Source organism: Nanorana parkeri, unplaced genomic scaffold, assembly GCF_000935625.1.
Source record: "Nanorana parkeri isolate BGI_ZX_2015 unplaced genomic scaffold, ASM93562v1 scaffold1267, whole genome shotgun sequence".
Classification (NCBI taxonomy): domain Eukaryota; kingdom Metazoa; phylum Chordata; class Amphibia; order Anura; family Dicroglossidae; genus Nanorana; species Nanorana parkeri.
Genome location: NW_017307535.1, coordinates 7876 through 23745, shown reverse-complemented (window position 1 = coordinate 23745; position 15870 = coordinate 7876). Strand labels below are relative to the sequence as shown.

The window sequence follows — 15870 nt, the reverse complement described above, 5'->3', positions numbered from 1 at the left end:
TCAGCTCCTGTGACTACAACGCTCATGTACTTGCTGTAGCTTTGTACCGATCGCCGCGCTGCGTTGTCAGGCAGCCTCAGCGCACAGCTCAAGGACGTCCCTGATAATTGGCCCCCTCCCCCCCGGCAGGAGCTGGCCAGCGCAGCCCAAACAAAGCCAGCCATTGAAGCCATCTCCTTCTTCCTGCCATTGTCATGTCAGACCTCCCCGGTGTCATTCTTCTCACTATATTCTCCTCGCATTGTGTAACTCGCACCCCCTGTATCGTGAGCTCCAGCGTTCGTCGCCCTGCAAGCAAATCTCAGCAAGCCTGCCCTCCGATTGGCCCTCCCACTTCCCTCTCGCTGAAGTTGACACCTGAATGAATGCCAAGCCCCCCTCTGACTATATAAAGCGCAGACATCTCCAGGCGAGTTCACAATCCCAGGCAGGACGAAACAGTATCCAGGCACCATGCTCACCTCTCCCCTCCAGCGCTGCCTCTTCTACCTCTCCTGCGTCCTCTTCAAAAGCTGCTTGTCCTTCAAAAACGACGGCACGGAGGTCCTCTACTCCCATGTGGATAAACATCTGCTGCACGCCGCCAACAGCAGCTCCATCAACCAAGCCCGCAATGGGGGCAGGCACCCACTCAACTCGCCCGTGGACAGGACCAGTGAGTATCCCTTTTATTCTATTCCCTGTCGCCGGGGTTTTTTTTGGGGGGTCACGCTTTCGCCGCCGACCGGCTAAGCGATACGAGGTTTTCCATAGCCGTTCAGCCTATTTGTACGCGGCGGCATTTTTGGTCAACTTTTCCGGCTATTGATCACGTGCAGTAGAGTTATAGAAACGTAGAGGAGCGATGGCAGAAAAAGACCGAGGCGCTCCCTCAGGACCCGCCCCCTTTTTTTCTATTATCTTTGAACTTTTTCTTACGAGTTTGAGTCTCTGCCGCTTTATAACATTTGAGGTGATTTACAGATTTGGGTTCTTTGAACCTTTTTGAGTATAGACCTATCCTTACCTCAAGCATGTTTAAATCCACCCTCAAAGGTGACTTCACCTTACCTCCAAATTCATTCGACTCCTTACCTCTGCTGGAAGTTTGCTCCAGGTATCAACTACTCTTGCAGGAAAAGAACACTTTCTAAGGTTAGTTGTGAACTTTTCCTCCTGCTAGATTCAGATCAGGTCCCCGTGTTCTTGATCTCAGCTTCATATTGAATATCCTGCTCTCCTGAACCTGATCCTCACACTCAATGTATTAAGAGGCTTCAATCATGCTCCCCACCCCCCTTTCCCTTCTTTGCTCCAGACTGTACATATTAGGTACCTCTGGTCTCCCCGATATATGTTACCCTTGTATCATCTATGGTGCTGGACTCTGGACTCTCTCTTACTCTTGGTAGACCCTCAGAACTCTAATTTTTCGTAGATACTAGGTCATTCATGTTAGACCTTCAGGACTCTCTCTCGCGTTTCATAGGACACTGGGTCACTCATGTTAGACCTTCCGGACTCTCTCTCGCGTTTCATAGGACACTGGGTCACTCATGTTAGACCTTCCGGACTCTCTCTCGCGTTTCATAGGACACTGGGTCACTCATGTTAGACCTTTATTCCATTCTTGGTAGATTTTCAGGACAATTTGTCACTCATGTTAGACATTCAGCACACTATGCCACTTGTGGTAGACCTTCAGGATTCTCTCTTGCTCTTAGTAGACCTTTAGGACATTATGGAACTCTTGCTAGACCTTCTGCACGCTATGTTACACTTGCTAGACCTTCAGGACATCATATCTCTTTTGCTAGATGTTCAGCACTATGTCACTTGTGGTAGACTTAAGAACTTTCTCTCACTCTTGGTAGACCTTCAGCATATGATGCTACTCTTGATAGACCTTCAGGACACTATGTCCCTCATGGTAGACCTTCAGGACTCTCTGTCACTCTTGGTAGATCTTCAGGACACTCTCAGTCTTGGTAGACCTTCAGGACACTATGTTTAAAAATATATGACATCTCAGTTGAATCCCTAGGGACATTGGGACACTAAGCTCGTGTATTTATCCACATAGTGCCTTGAAGGACCTCCATGATACTATATATAAACATATGACACTTTTACTATGTGAAGACTGATAACTGTTGGCTTTAGGTGCTCCTCATTAGATTTCCACTTAATATCCCAAAGAGAGTGTTAATAGTTGGGGCAGAACAGTTGCTTAATAGTTAGCACTTCTGCCTTGCAGCACGGGGGTTCTTCGTTAGAATCTTGGCCAATCTTGGCCAGGAGACTAACTGTATGGAGTTTGCATGTTCTTCTTGTGCTTCTGTGGCTTTCCTCTGGTTTCCCTTCTCACTCCACAGACATGATGGTCGGATAATCAGCTGCCGTCTATATTGAGTCTAGTAGGATGTGTATGTAGTATGTATGTATGTAGTATGTATGTATGTAGTATGTATGCATGTATGGGATAGGGACCTTAGATTGTATGCTCCTTGAGGAACAGCATATAAAGCGCTGTGTAGATTGACAACACTATATAAATAACAGATTGTACAATTTCATATAAAGAGAGATTGAGTGAAAAATTGGTCAGGGACATTTCCAGGGACAAATCCTCAGACCCCGGGAGAACAGGGACAGATCCTCAGACCCCGGAGGGACAGTTACAGATCCTCAGACCCCGGAGGGACAGGGACAGATCCTCAGACCCCGGGAGAACAGGGACAGATCCTCAGACCCCGGAGGGACAGGGACAGATCCGCAGACCCCGGGAGAACAGGGACAGATCCTCAGGCCCCAGAGGGACAGTGACAGATCCTCAGACCCCGGAGGGACAGGGACAGATCCTCAGACCCCGGAGGGACAGGGACAGATCCTCAGACCCCGGGAGAACAGGGACAGATCCTCAGACCCCGGAGGGACAGGGACAGATCCTCAGACCCCGAAGGGACAGTTACAGATCCTCAGACCCCGGAGGGACAGGGACAGATCCTCAGACCCCGGGAGAACAGGGACAGATCCTCAGACCCCGGGAGAACAGGGACAGGGACAGATCCTCAGACCCCGGAGGGACAGGGACAGATCCTCAGACCCCGGGAGAACAGGGACAGGGACAGTTGGTAGGTGTGAGCACCATCAGTGATACATTGCACAGGCAGGTAGTAGGCAGGAAGTGCCCGCTTGTGTCAAAGGTCTACAGAGCTGCTATGAGAAATCTTCCATTTGGACTTGATGGACTAATGTCTTTATTCAACCTCAAATACTATGTAACTATGTAACTATGTGGTGGATGATATCTGTCAGTTTTTTAAAGCGGAGGAGTAGAATCCATCCACAGTGTTAAAACTGTCAAACATAAATCAAGGCAGCTGGACTTGCTTTATTTTTCTTGACCAGCTTTCTCATTCTGAATTGAGAAAGGTGGTCGGATGACCAGCGAAACGTCTTCAAGAAAAATAAAGCAAGTCCAGCTGCCTTGATTTATTTTTTTTACCATGACCTGGATGAAGGAGAACCTCAACCTGTCTGGTGAGGGGTCTTTCTGTGCATCTCATAATAGAAGTCACCAGCACTCCATGACGTGTGCGAGAAGTAAAGCACTTTTTATTCAATCGTCACATACGTCATACAGCCAACGTTTCCGGGGCCATACAGGGACCCTTCTTCTGGGGGACATACTGGTCACTAGGTCCCCCAGAAGAAGGGACCCTGCGTGGCCCCCCAAACGTTGGCTGTATGACGTATGTGACGATTGAATAAAAAGTGCTTTACTTCTCGCACACGTCATGGAGTGCTGGTGACTTCTATTATGGACTGCATCTGACACGCCGCCATCCGTGTTGTCACTTCAAGCACCAACCTCTTACTCAAGGTCTGTACGCTGCATGGAGTGCAGGTGATTTCTGTGCATCTGACACCAACCTGCATGCGTGTGATCGGCTGAGAACAATGAACCATTGACATTGTCTTCTGCTGCAGAAGAGCTTACAGTCTAATATCTGCACCTTACCACAACTATACATTAGGAATGATCCCACCACTAGGAGTCAGACCAGAGAGATTCCACGCACACACACTACATGAACACGCGGCTGTTCTCGGACGGCAAGGCGGCTCTGCTCACCGCTGACCAAGCTTGCCGGTCGTGTACAGAAGTGTGTCTGCAGCATTGTATGACACAACACGTGTACACCGTTCTGCACGCTACACTCCTTTCCTATTCACACCTTTTATACAAACAGACACCAGAAGGGCGATGATTGTTGTGCGATGATTGTTGTGCGACGATTGTTTTGCGATGATTGTTGTGCGACGATTGTTGTGCGACGATTGTTGTGCGATGATTGTTGTGCGACGATCGTTGTGCGATGATTGTTGTGCGACGATCGTTGTGCGATGATTGTTTTGCAATGATTGTTGTGCGATGATTGTTTTGCAATGATTGTTTTGCAATGATTGTTGTGCGATGATTGTTTTGCAATGATTGTTGTGCGTTGATTGTTTTGCAATGATTGTTGTGCGTTGATTGTTTTGCAATGATTGTTGTGCGATGATTGTTTTGCAATGATTGTTGTGCAACGATTGTTGTGCGACGATTTTTGTGCGACGATTGTTGTGCGACGATTGTTTTGCGATGATTGTTTTGCGATGATTGTTGTGCGACGATTGTTGTGCGATGATTTTGCTTTAGGGTGAGTTTCAAAAATCCTTTTGCAGAGTCATAAATGTAACCCAGAAAACCTCCGGCGTCCCGCACCGCGCCGCGCACTCCAGCTGATACAATGTAGCCGTGTAAAGCCGGAACTGTTACAATGTATCCGCTGGCGGTATATAGCGACGCGTTTTATAGTCACAATGAGATCTAACGCACCCGGAGAAGGATCGGTGTGTTGTAAACATGACTCTTTTTATCAATGAGGTCTGACAATCGCAGTCACATGACTGAAAATAAAGATCCTTATCCCGGTGATAAAGCTTTGTGATCTGAGCTTAGTGTACCGACGTGATCCCGACGTGTTCTGTTGGGGGGTCAGCTCATCTACCGCAGCAGTGTGCGCAGTCAGCACCGTCTAGTTGTTTGTACGCATTGGCTTTCTAATCATCAGGGAGCATGACATCTGCTGATTGGAGAGCTCTAGCCCTGCAGAGAGGCCACTGCTTACACATAGACAGCAAGGGTCCTTCTCTACAGCATGTTACAAACTTACGATATTGAGCACCATTGAACAACTGAAAGTGGAATTGGACTTTAAGCTCCCTCAGGATTGCAGAGCTCTAGCTCTGACTCAGCAGGGGGTGTTGGACCTGTGCAGAGAGACCACTGCTTCCACGTAGACAGCAAGGGTCCTTCTCTGCGGCATGCTGGCAGGGGACAGGCTTTACTACTCAGGATGTGGATGCTTTAGAGAGTCAAACTGTGAGGCATTGAAGCCCCGGGCTTCATCTATGTTATGGATTGTGAGATCTCCTTGCCATAATTCCCGGCTCTGCTCCTGTCCACCTTTTCCTGGATGCCCCGCCCCTTCACCTTTATATGTTCTAGCTCCTCCTGGTACATTCTGGGTTCTGGGTACGCTGACCCTTTCATTATGTCACCAGGTAACATTGTACACAGAGGTAATAGCCGTGTTGTACAATTTGTATTGTTTATTGCTGTAGGTATGTGGGTCAGTTATGTGATTCCGTGCAACAAACACCTCGGTGCCCAAACTGCAGCCCGAGGGCCACATGTGGCCCCCAGGGTATTTGCTTTGTGGCCCTTTGTAGGCCCCAGTAGTATAAGTCATCTCCTGTAGTATGTCTGCAGTCTCTGACCATCTCCTGTAGTATGTCTGCAGTCTCTGACAATCTCCTGTAGTATGTCTGCAGCCTCTGACCATCTCCTGTAGTATGTCTGCAGTCTCTGACCATCTCCTGTAGCATGTCTGCAGTCTCTGACCATCTCGGTGAAATATTTTCTGTGCTGCTGACAAATGTTGGGCCCTCCCCTGAGTTGTATCATTCACCGTACGACAGGTAACCCAACACGGCCCCTCCTCCACTTCCCCAATTCTTCCCGTCTAATGTTCCGGAGAGGAGAACGGCTTCATTAAAAGTCACTGGAAAGATTCCCCGATCTCCCGGTGACACCGCCACGTCCTCTCCTATACAAGGCAACACAATAGAAACATTAGCCAGATGCCACACCCGGCCCGGATGAAGAGGCCTGACGGGCGATTGTATGAAGTCCTGACCTGACCTGCAGGAGCTGTGAGCCATTCGCATCGGTTCTTTCATCAGGCGGCTGCATTCCTTTTCTTTTTTCTGGGTGTTTCCCCTTTAAATTCACAAGGTGATCCTGCCAGTAACACAATTCCTGTCATAGGGTGACAACGCTGCTCCTCTATAGATACAGTACGGTGAGCGTTGTCACCCAGGAAAGGAACACCTCGCCCTCTCCTCTGCTTCATAACATACAGTGACCTGCGGATACTACAAGAGCCTGCACAAGCTAGGCAATAAACACTGAGGGCAAAGTTGAACATCTGCCTTGTTATTAAGGCACCACCACATTACATATTGCACATTCACATCAGTCCCTGCCCCCAGGAGCTTACAATCTAAGATCCCTATCTTACACACCAGGGCCCCCAGGAGCCAATTAACCTACCAGCAGGGGCGTCCCGAGGCCGGGTGTCACCCGGAGCAGATACCGGGTGACACTCCGCCGTGACATCACCGCACATGCGCAGTCATCCTTTTGATACCTGCCGGCGGCCATCTTGGTGATGGACGCCGGCAGAGAGAGGAGGGGACGTTCACCCGGTGGGATGAGGTATGCCGCCGGGCCCCGTCCTCTCTCTCCTGCAGCTGTCGGGCTCTCGGTCCCTGACCGAGCGCCCAACTTTTCAGAGGGGGGTGACACCAAAGTGACTCCGTCATTTTGGTGTCACCCCTCCAATGGTGTCACCCGGGTGCGGGCCGCACCCCCCTTGTGACGCCACTGCCTACCAGCATGTCTTTGGAGTGCAAGCAGCGGGGAAAACATGCAAACTCCATGCAGATGCTGTCCTGGCTGAACCTAGATTTGAACCAGCAACCCCAGTGCTACTGCGGGACAACGCAGGAAAAACCTGTGATGCTCTTGCGGCGCCATTGGTTGTTAACGGCACCCCAAACGCACCAGTGCCTTGGCCTGCATTGACGCTGCCGTCAATAAACCGCGTGAGGCTCACAGCGCAGACTGCTGTACGAGCTCCTTTGCCACATGTCGGGCTGTCCATTGGATAACGTGCATAGACTCCACGCGCGCCGCAGAGCCTAGCGCCTCTCCCGCCTCTGCCCCCTTTGATCGGCGGCGGTGCAGTTCGTCACACCTCCTTCCACTCTCAGCTGTCTTTGGCACTCGGGAAATGTGAAGTATCATCCGGACGCGAAATACTTTGTTTCTGTTCCAGCGTTTGTTTTCACTTCCTGGCGGAGCGCGTCTCCAGGCCCCGCGGCGCAAACACATCCCCGTTTTAATGAGAGCATCAAGGTGATCCGTCTGGCGGGAGGGGGGAATTCTGGGTCACGCTTGGCAGGGTGGCTGTAGCCCCGGGGATAGTCAGCACGCGGGTCTCTGACAGTTGTGAAATGTCGACTCGCAGCCAACATGATACAATGTTTAAAGCTGAACTCCGGTGTCCCCTTCAGTCTTCTATCTGACCTCCGTCCTTCCCTTCAGTCTTCTATCTTCTATCTGACCTCCATCCTTCCCTTCAGTCTTCTATCTGACCTCCGTCCTCCCCTTCAGTCTTGCACAGTTGTACCGGCTCCTCCCTCTCCCTCTGATGTCACTGCACACTGGGAGCTCCTCACAATGTGCATTAGAAGCTGAAGATTTAAAAAAAAAATGACATTGGCATGTTAAAGCTCATATGAAATTATTTTGCATTGGAGCCTGCACCAGTGGCGTCACAAGGGGGGTGCAGGGGGGTGTGGCCCACACCCGGGTACCACCATTGGAGGGGTGACTCCAAAATGAATGACAGTGAGTTTGGTGTCACCCCCTCTGAAAAGTCGGGCACTCGGTCATGGACAGAGAGCCCGACAGTGTCAGGAGAGAGGAGGGGAGCCGGCGGCATACCTCATCCCGCCGGGTGAACGTCCCCTCCTCTCCCTGCCGGCGTCCATCACCAAAATGGCTGCCGCCAGACGTCAAATTAGATGCCCGCGCATGCGCGATGACGTCACCTGGTCTCCGCTGCGGGTGACACCCGGCCTCGGGACACCCCTGGCCTGCAGCCACCAATATTTTGCACTGGAGCCTGCACTCGGGTTGCCACCTTTTCTCTAAGTAAAACCTGAACACTCTAGCATGCGTGCCAATTTTTTTTGGGGGGAGGATATAGAGGAGAGAGCGAGGAGAGGCAGCCAGGGGAGGGAGCAAGGAGACCAGCTATAGAAGACTACAAATCCCAGCAATACATTGGCATTTGGAATCTTTATGACATTTGAGACCCCGCTATGCTATGAGAGTGCTCTTCCTTATTTGAGGAACTCATTTTGAGACAGCCATGGGGGGAGACTTGGGGCCCATTAATGGTTTTGCTATGGGGCCCTCTCACATGATCTTTTCCCAAAACAAAACCAAGAGAAATATTCCCAGCTTCCTCCAGCAGCCTGAGAAGGATTACACATTTGTAGAAGGGAGATGGAAACCAGACCCATAGGGCGCTCCCACAAGATCAGAGCGCAGATTCCGGGATGTGACGAGGAGATGTTTTGACGTGACCCATTGTCATCGGCTGGTCGTCTCTTTCCGCTGGAGTAGGAAGCAGTCATCACTTTCATTATTACATAAAGGGCTCGTGGAATTCCGTCTCTGCCCGCTGCTTCTTTTGTTTTGGGATCCAGGGAGGGTTCTCAGGTTGCCTGTAAACATAATTAAGGTCATCACTTCCCAGATCGGACTAATAGAAGCTGCCCTGACCTAACAGCGAGGCCGCGTGAGCGCGTAGAACGGCCTGGCTCCTTTGCAGCTTCCTTTTTAGGCCTCATTCACACGGGAATCGGTCGGCACGTACAGCTCTGTGCTGCGTGCACGGCCGTATCGCTCAGCTCCCGGGAAGGACAGGTGCTGCGTGTGATTAGTACGCAGCCCCTGTCCTTTTCTATGGGACTACGCGGCCGTATGCCCCCCCCCTACGCTCACTTCAAGTGCAGGTCCGTACGGGTGCGTGTGTCCTGGCTCGGACGCAGAGAGGAACCATCCTGTCAGCGTACGAGTACGCTCACCCGCACAGACGCGCAGGGCAGGTAAGCGCAGGGCGGCGTATGGCCGCGTAGTCCCATAGAGAAGGACGGGGGCTGCGTACTAATCGCACGCAACACCTGTACTTCCGGGGAGCTGCCCGATACGGCCCTGCACGCAGCACAGAGCTGTGTGGGCAGGCTGATTCACATGTGAAAGAGCGCTTATAGTCATGAGGCATTATGGCAAAGAATCATGTAGCTGTTGGGGGGGGAAACCATAGAGCAGCGGTTCTCAACCTGTGTAACCTCAGGACCCGCTTTTGTCCTTGGTCAATAAGTCGCGACCCAAATCGCACTGCAATGGAATGCACGGCATTAGGGTACCGCGCATTCCGGTGTAGGCATACGAACTGTGGGTGGGAGGTGCATTTGGGGTACCATTCAATGAATGGCAACGCAACACACCTCCCACACCAGAATGCACAGTAGGTGCAATTGCGTGATACAGTTTAACACACTGTACTAGTGTGAATGGGCCCTCAAAAACACTGACATGCAGATACAATCTCACACACTCATAGACATTCTCACACACACACACACACACACAATACACACTCCCAACATTTTTGGAATTTTGTTAAATGTTTTGTAAGGCCCACCCAGTCTCCCCACCTAGAGTTCTAGTCTCCTAGAACTGGAGTGGATCCTTAGCCTGGGGTCCAGTGTGGGCTGCTGTGATGGAGCCAGACTATGATGACACTCCGGTACAGGCACCTCTATAGAACATGTTGCGGTACTTCGCTTTCCGGTGCAGGCGATCGAACTGTGGGTGGGAAGTGCGTTTGTGTTGCCATTACGGAAACTGGAGTGGAACCTCAACCTGGGGTCCAGTGTGGGCTGCTGTGCTGTGATGGAGCTCCATCCATATGTGTATTGCTTGTAAAGCTCCCATGCATGCCCGTAGAGGTGCCGGGAGCCAGAATGTGATGAGCTGTAAGCAATGAATGTATGGATGGAGATCCCTCGCGGCCACAGGCCCAGCCCACCCCACCTGAAACTGATACTCGGCACCAGACAGCATATTTCGAATGGCAGCTTGGCGTGAGAACTGACAGTGCTGCACTAGGGGGAAGCTGAGAAGCCTCTCATCTAGAAAAGTGGAAGGCATGCGGCGACCCACTGAACACGGGGTCACGACCCACTTTTGGGTCATGACCCACCAGTTGAGAAAGAAAGTCCATAGAGTATCACTTGAGTGAAAGCTCTGAGTCTTCTTGGGCTGTTGACATCCCATCCAAGATGGCGAAGCCCAGCAGAAGTCTCGGGACATTTGCATGTCTACACAGAGGCTTTTACAGAGATATTACATGCCTAAAACATGGTAAATGCACATATCTTATGGTAAAGTGAATGGTCTGGCAACAGGGTCTCTTTATATGTGTTTCGAGCCATCAAGTTGATATATTGGTCTCGCCTATTTCTGGAGTAATGGTGACAAGGTCAACCAGACTTAGGTCCTTCAACATCCTTTCTTGCTCTAGCATCACTCTAGAAATCCTCAGTAGTCAGTCTCCTCTTCCGAAAGGAAGGCCAATTAACAATTTAGGGGTGGGCATTTAAGGGGCCACATCCTACTTGGATCATATACGACTGTATTAGCAGTAAGCAGGGACAAATGCAACGCACAGCTGGTGACTCGTAGCACTGGAGAGTATGATAACCATAGACCTGATGGTAAAATTCTTTCTTATAACTTTCCATAAACAATCGTGGTTGGTTTGGCCGAGGGTAGATGTTTGGTCACCTTGCAGATACACTTGACCTTGTCTTGGGGCACAGTAAGGATGGTTCAGAAGAATTCAGTCCAAATGAATAGGTTCCAAGATCATACCTCAGAGAGAAGACTGTTTGAAAATGTCTCATTGGCACACATTCCATAGTTTGAATTTGATGGACTTTTTTCAACCTAATTATGTAACATGGAAGTTAAATGATCACCTAGATTTAGCCCACTCAGAAGCAATATTTTAGTTATCAATGGCACCTGATGGGTTGAGTCAGCCCCTGGCTTCTTATATGTCTTGGATGCTTCAGCACTGAGATCTCCCTGCCAAAATTCCTGACTCTACTCCTGACCACCTGGGAATTTTGAGTGTTCCCGCTCACCTTTGTGAATTCCAACTCCTCTCCATAATATAGAATGCATAAAAACCCAGTGAGGGTAGTAGGGACTGCTCAAAATGGGCAGAGCAGGTGTGTAGACTCAGTGCAGGCATAGCGGGAACCCTTCATAATGAGAACAGTAGGTTTACACACCCGGGAACTTAGTGCAGGGATAGTGGGAATCCTTCATAATGAGAACAGTAGGTGTACAGACCCGGGAACTTAGTGCAGGGACAGTGAGAAGCCTCCATAATGAGAACAGTAGGTGTACAGACCCGGGAACTTAGTGCAGGGATAGTTGAACCATTCATAATGAGAACAGTAGGTGTACAGACCCGGGAACTTAGTGCAGGTATAGTGGGAACCCTTCATAATGAGAACAGTAGGTGTAGAGACCAGGACCTTAGTGCAGGGATAGTGGGAACCTTTCATAATGAGAACAGTAGGTGTACACACCCGGGAACTCAGTGCAGGGATAGTGGGAACCCTTCATAATGAGAACAGTAGGTGTAGAGACCCGGGAACTCAGTGCAGGGATAGTGGGAACCCTTCATAATGAGAACAGGTGTAGAGACCTGGGAACTTAGTGCAGGGATAGTGAGAACCCTTCATAATGAGAACAGTAGGTGTACACACCCAGGACCTTATTGCAGGGATAGTGGGAACCCTTCATAATGAGAACAGTAGGTGTACACACCCGGGAACTCAGTGCAGGGATAGTGGGAACCCGTCATAATGAGAACAGTAGGTGTACACACCCGGGAACTTAGTGCAGGGATAGTGGGAACCCGTCATAATGAGAACAGTAGGTGTACACACCCGGGAACTTAGTGCAGGGATAGTGGGAACCCTTCATAATGAGAACAGTAGGTGTACACACCCGGGAACTTAGTGCAGGGATAGTGGGAACCCTTCATAATGAGAACAGTAGGTGTACACACCCGGGAACTCAGTGCAGGGACAGTGAGAACCCTTCATAATGAGAACAGTAGGTGTAGAGACCCGGGAACTCAGTGCAGGGATAGTGGGAACCCTTCATAATGAGAACAGTAGGTGTAGAGACCCGGGAACTCAGTGCAGGGATAGTGGGAACCCCTCATAATGGCCACAGCATGTGAACAGACCCAGGAACTCAGCACAGGTCTCGCCAACAGAGTCCCCTAGAGAAGAACCTGTTAGGGGGTTTAACTTTCCTGCATCTACCAAAAAATAGAAATGTAAAAATTGAGTGTGAATTTTGTCCTCTGGTGCGCTGTTACAGCTAGAGAGAATGGTTACACTAATTATTATTGTCGGAAGAATATCTTATAAGCATATAATAACGTCCATTTGTTTGATCTTTTTCTAGACCATAATCAAGTTGGGTGCCGGGAACTGAGGTCCACCAAGTATATTTCGGACGGCCAGTGCACTAGTTTGAGGCCAATAAAGGAACTGGTTTGTGCCGGAGAGTGCCTTCCTCTTCCCATTTTACCCAACTGGATCGGAGGTGGATACGGTCTCAAATACTGGAGCCGCAGGAGCACCCAGGAATGGCGTTGCGTCAACGACAAAACGCGGACCCAGCGCATACAGCTGCAGTGCTCCGACGGCACCAGCAGAACCTACAAAGTGACGGTGGTGACTTCCTGCAAGTGCAAAAGATACACCAGGCAACACAACGAGTCCAGCCACAACTACGAAGGCTCTGTCAAACCCATCCACCCCCACCATCACGGCCACCACAGCCGGGACAAAAAAAAACTCAGCAAAATCAGTAGGCTCATCTCCAGCTAGACGTGGGCCACCATAGACTGGACTTCATTGTAAACCCAGGGGGGCTTCGTCCCACCAGACTGAATTGGATATTTTTCTCCAATGGAACTCTTGGGTCGCTCTCTGACCGTTAAAGCTACGTTACTGATATACAGATTTTTATATATATTCTTTATTCTTTTTTGAAGGACTGAGATTTATTTTTGGGAATATCCGGGAACTCGGGAAAATCTGCCAAAGTCTTATGGCTAAAGCGTACCAATGTGTCAAATGAGCCTCCGCCCCGATCTTAAAAGGAGAACTATGGGGTCACTGTTTTTCCCCATAGTTCTCCTAAGGGTAACGGGAGGACACAAACTAGCGTCCTCCCGTTACCCTAAGCTCAGTATACCGCGAGCTACAGCTCCCTGTATACTGAGACGCCGCAGCCGGAGCGGATCCCGACGTAGATGACAGGATCCGCCCAGCTGCGTAAGTGACAGCTGGCTCTGCCTATCTAGAGGCAGAGCCAGCTGTACCCGCCCCTCCCCCGTCCGTTCCGCCAGTCAGCGCTGGCAGATCGGATCGGGGAGATGGGGAATCCAGCCGATCCCCCTGTCACGGCAGAGAGCTGTGACAGGATCGAGAGGTGAGCGAACGCCGGTATGTGTTCGCTCACCTCCCGATCTACTGAGCCGACCTGTGACAGTCTCATTGTCACAGGTCGGCTAGAACTATGAGGTGAGTGGAAATCACTCATCTCATAGTTCTCCTTTAAGCCTGTTTATCGATGCAACATAAGGGTGACGTTCAAAGTGCAGTCACACATAGTAACCAATCAGATGAGAGAATCTGAATAAGCAAAGTGACAGTTTCACTTGGCAAGGTATCCTGATACTTACCCCTCACATGTTCCCCACCATTCCGTTTGCCCATTGGAGCCCTAAGTCTAGTGATAAGCGACCTTCACCCCTCCCCTGCACTATCAGTCCTGGCGATTGGCCGAGCATTGCATCCTGGGGGGAAAAAAGGGAAGGTCACATGCTCCTCGATACCTGGAAGTACTGGGTATTTCCCAGGGTGCTGAGTTTACCAATATCAGGGAGTGTCAGAGGGTGGTTGGCCGTGTCATGTCAAGTGAACCCTAGATAGATAAAAGTAGTCACTCGCACGCCATGATATTAAAGGCAATGCTGTTTGTTGACTGAGATAAGACGCATCTCCTTAGCGACGTTTCGAGACCATGCGGCTGTTTGCCTGAGGACGGGGCCGCATGGTCTCGAAACGTCCCTAAGGAGATGTGTGTTATCTCAGTCAATAAACAGCATTGCCTTTAATATCATGGCGTGCGAGTGACTACTTTCATCCATCTACATTTCACGGAGGCATCCGTTGTCACCACCGCACCTACCCAGTTGGATTTGGGTTTTTGTCCGGTCAGGAGTGCAATGGGACAGGAGGATTAAATGTCAAATGAACCCGTCACTTTGCCCTGAATGGCAAAAACGTTTATTACGCCAGAACAATGGAAGAAGCCCGCTGATTGGTTACTGTGGATAGCTGCATTTTATAAAAATTGTACTTTGCCTTATTAAAGGGGACCTGTCACGAGGGAAATACATGCAATGTCATTGCACACCGCCCCTTCTGAAAGTGGTAGCTGCCTAGGCCATGAAGAGGGAGAATCGACACGACGGACAGGGAACTAGCGTTTTCTGAGAAAGTTGGCAGTTGACTACAGATACATTTGGGGTTTTATTGCATTTGATACGGGGCAAAGTGCAATGATGTGCGGTAATCCATAGAAGCCCGAGAGCAGCTATTGGTGTTCATAGGCAACAGTATATATATATATTTATATACCGTGAGGGGAATTTATCAACACTGGAGCAGCTGTGCACGGCAACCAATCAGCTTCTCTCTTTTATTTTCAAACCTTAACTGAACAATCTGAAGAGAGAAGCTGATTGGTTGCCATGCACAGCTGCTCCACTGTTGGTAAATTCCCCCCATTACATATATACTGCATTATTGAATTACATATCTGTACATTAATCCTGATTATTTAAGAGGACCTGTCAGACTAGAAGTGCCAAGTCATTGCAGTCTTATATTCAAAGATGTAATCTCTGTCATTCTCATCTCCCTGCTTCACTACTCATTGGAGTTGATGAATACAGCGAGTGTGTGTTCACTTAGCTTTGTAAATAAGGCAAAGCTGCCTTCACTCAAATCATCCGATCATGTGCTAGCAAATTTTGTTTTTAATTTCTCTTGCACATAATTGGTTGATTAGAGTGACCAAAGCTTCACCTGATTTACTGAGCCAAGTGCACAAACTCTTTGCAAAGTGAACAGTTTCTACTACTCCTTTAGTAAACCATCACCCCCATCATGTCACTGACTAAGGCTGCAGCTCAGCTGGTTGCATATTGCAGGCCATAAACTCACCAGGTAGTGCAGCAAGGATTTGAATGACCACTCAAGCCTTGCACCTTTAATAAAAGCAAATGGCAGCTTCCATATTTCGACCATGACAAGTCCTCTTTAACATGGAGCTGCCTGAATAAATAATTGTGTGCTCAGATGCACTCTCACCGCAAGCCTGATTCCACCTTTCAGATGTCTCTCACACGGGTATCCTGCAGGAAGAAGGGACCCTCCAAGCAGTAGGCCCCCTTTAGGGAGGGGCAAGAACGAATCCATTGCTCTTAATCTAACACAGCACTTTTATAGAAGAGTTGCATTGTCCCCTTATCG

The 15870-nt window shown here is 49.6% G+C and overlaps 1 protein-coding gene across 1 annotated transcript; it reads left to right on the top strand.

Moving 5' to 3' along the window:
- Positions 1–373: 373 nt before the first annotated feature.
- On the top strand, positions 374–13396 carry SOSTDC1 (sclerostin domain containing 1). The gene is made up of 2 exons (XM_018568959.1): positions 374–655; positions 12725–13396. The coding sequence occupies exons 1-2, from the start codon at positions 454–456 to the stop codon at positions 13150–13152; spliced, it is 630 nt and encodes a 209-aa protein (XP_018424461.1). The 5' UTR covers positions 374–453; the 3' UTR covers positions 13153–13396.
- The last annotated feature ends 2474 nt before the right edge of the window (positions 13397–15870 follow it).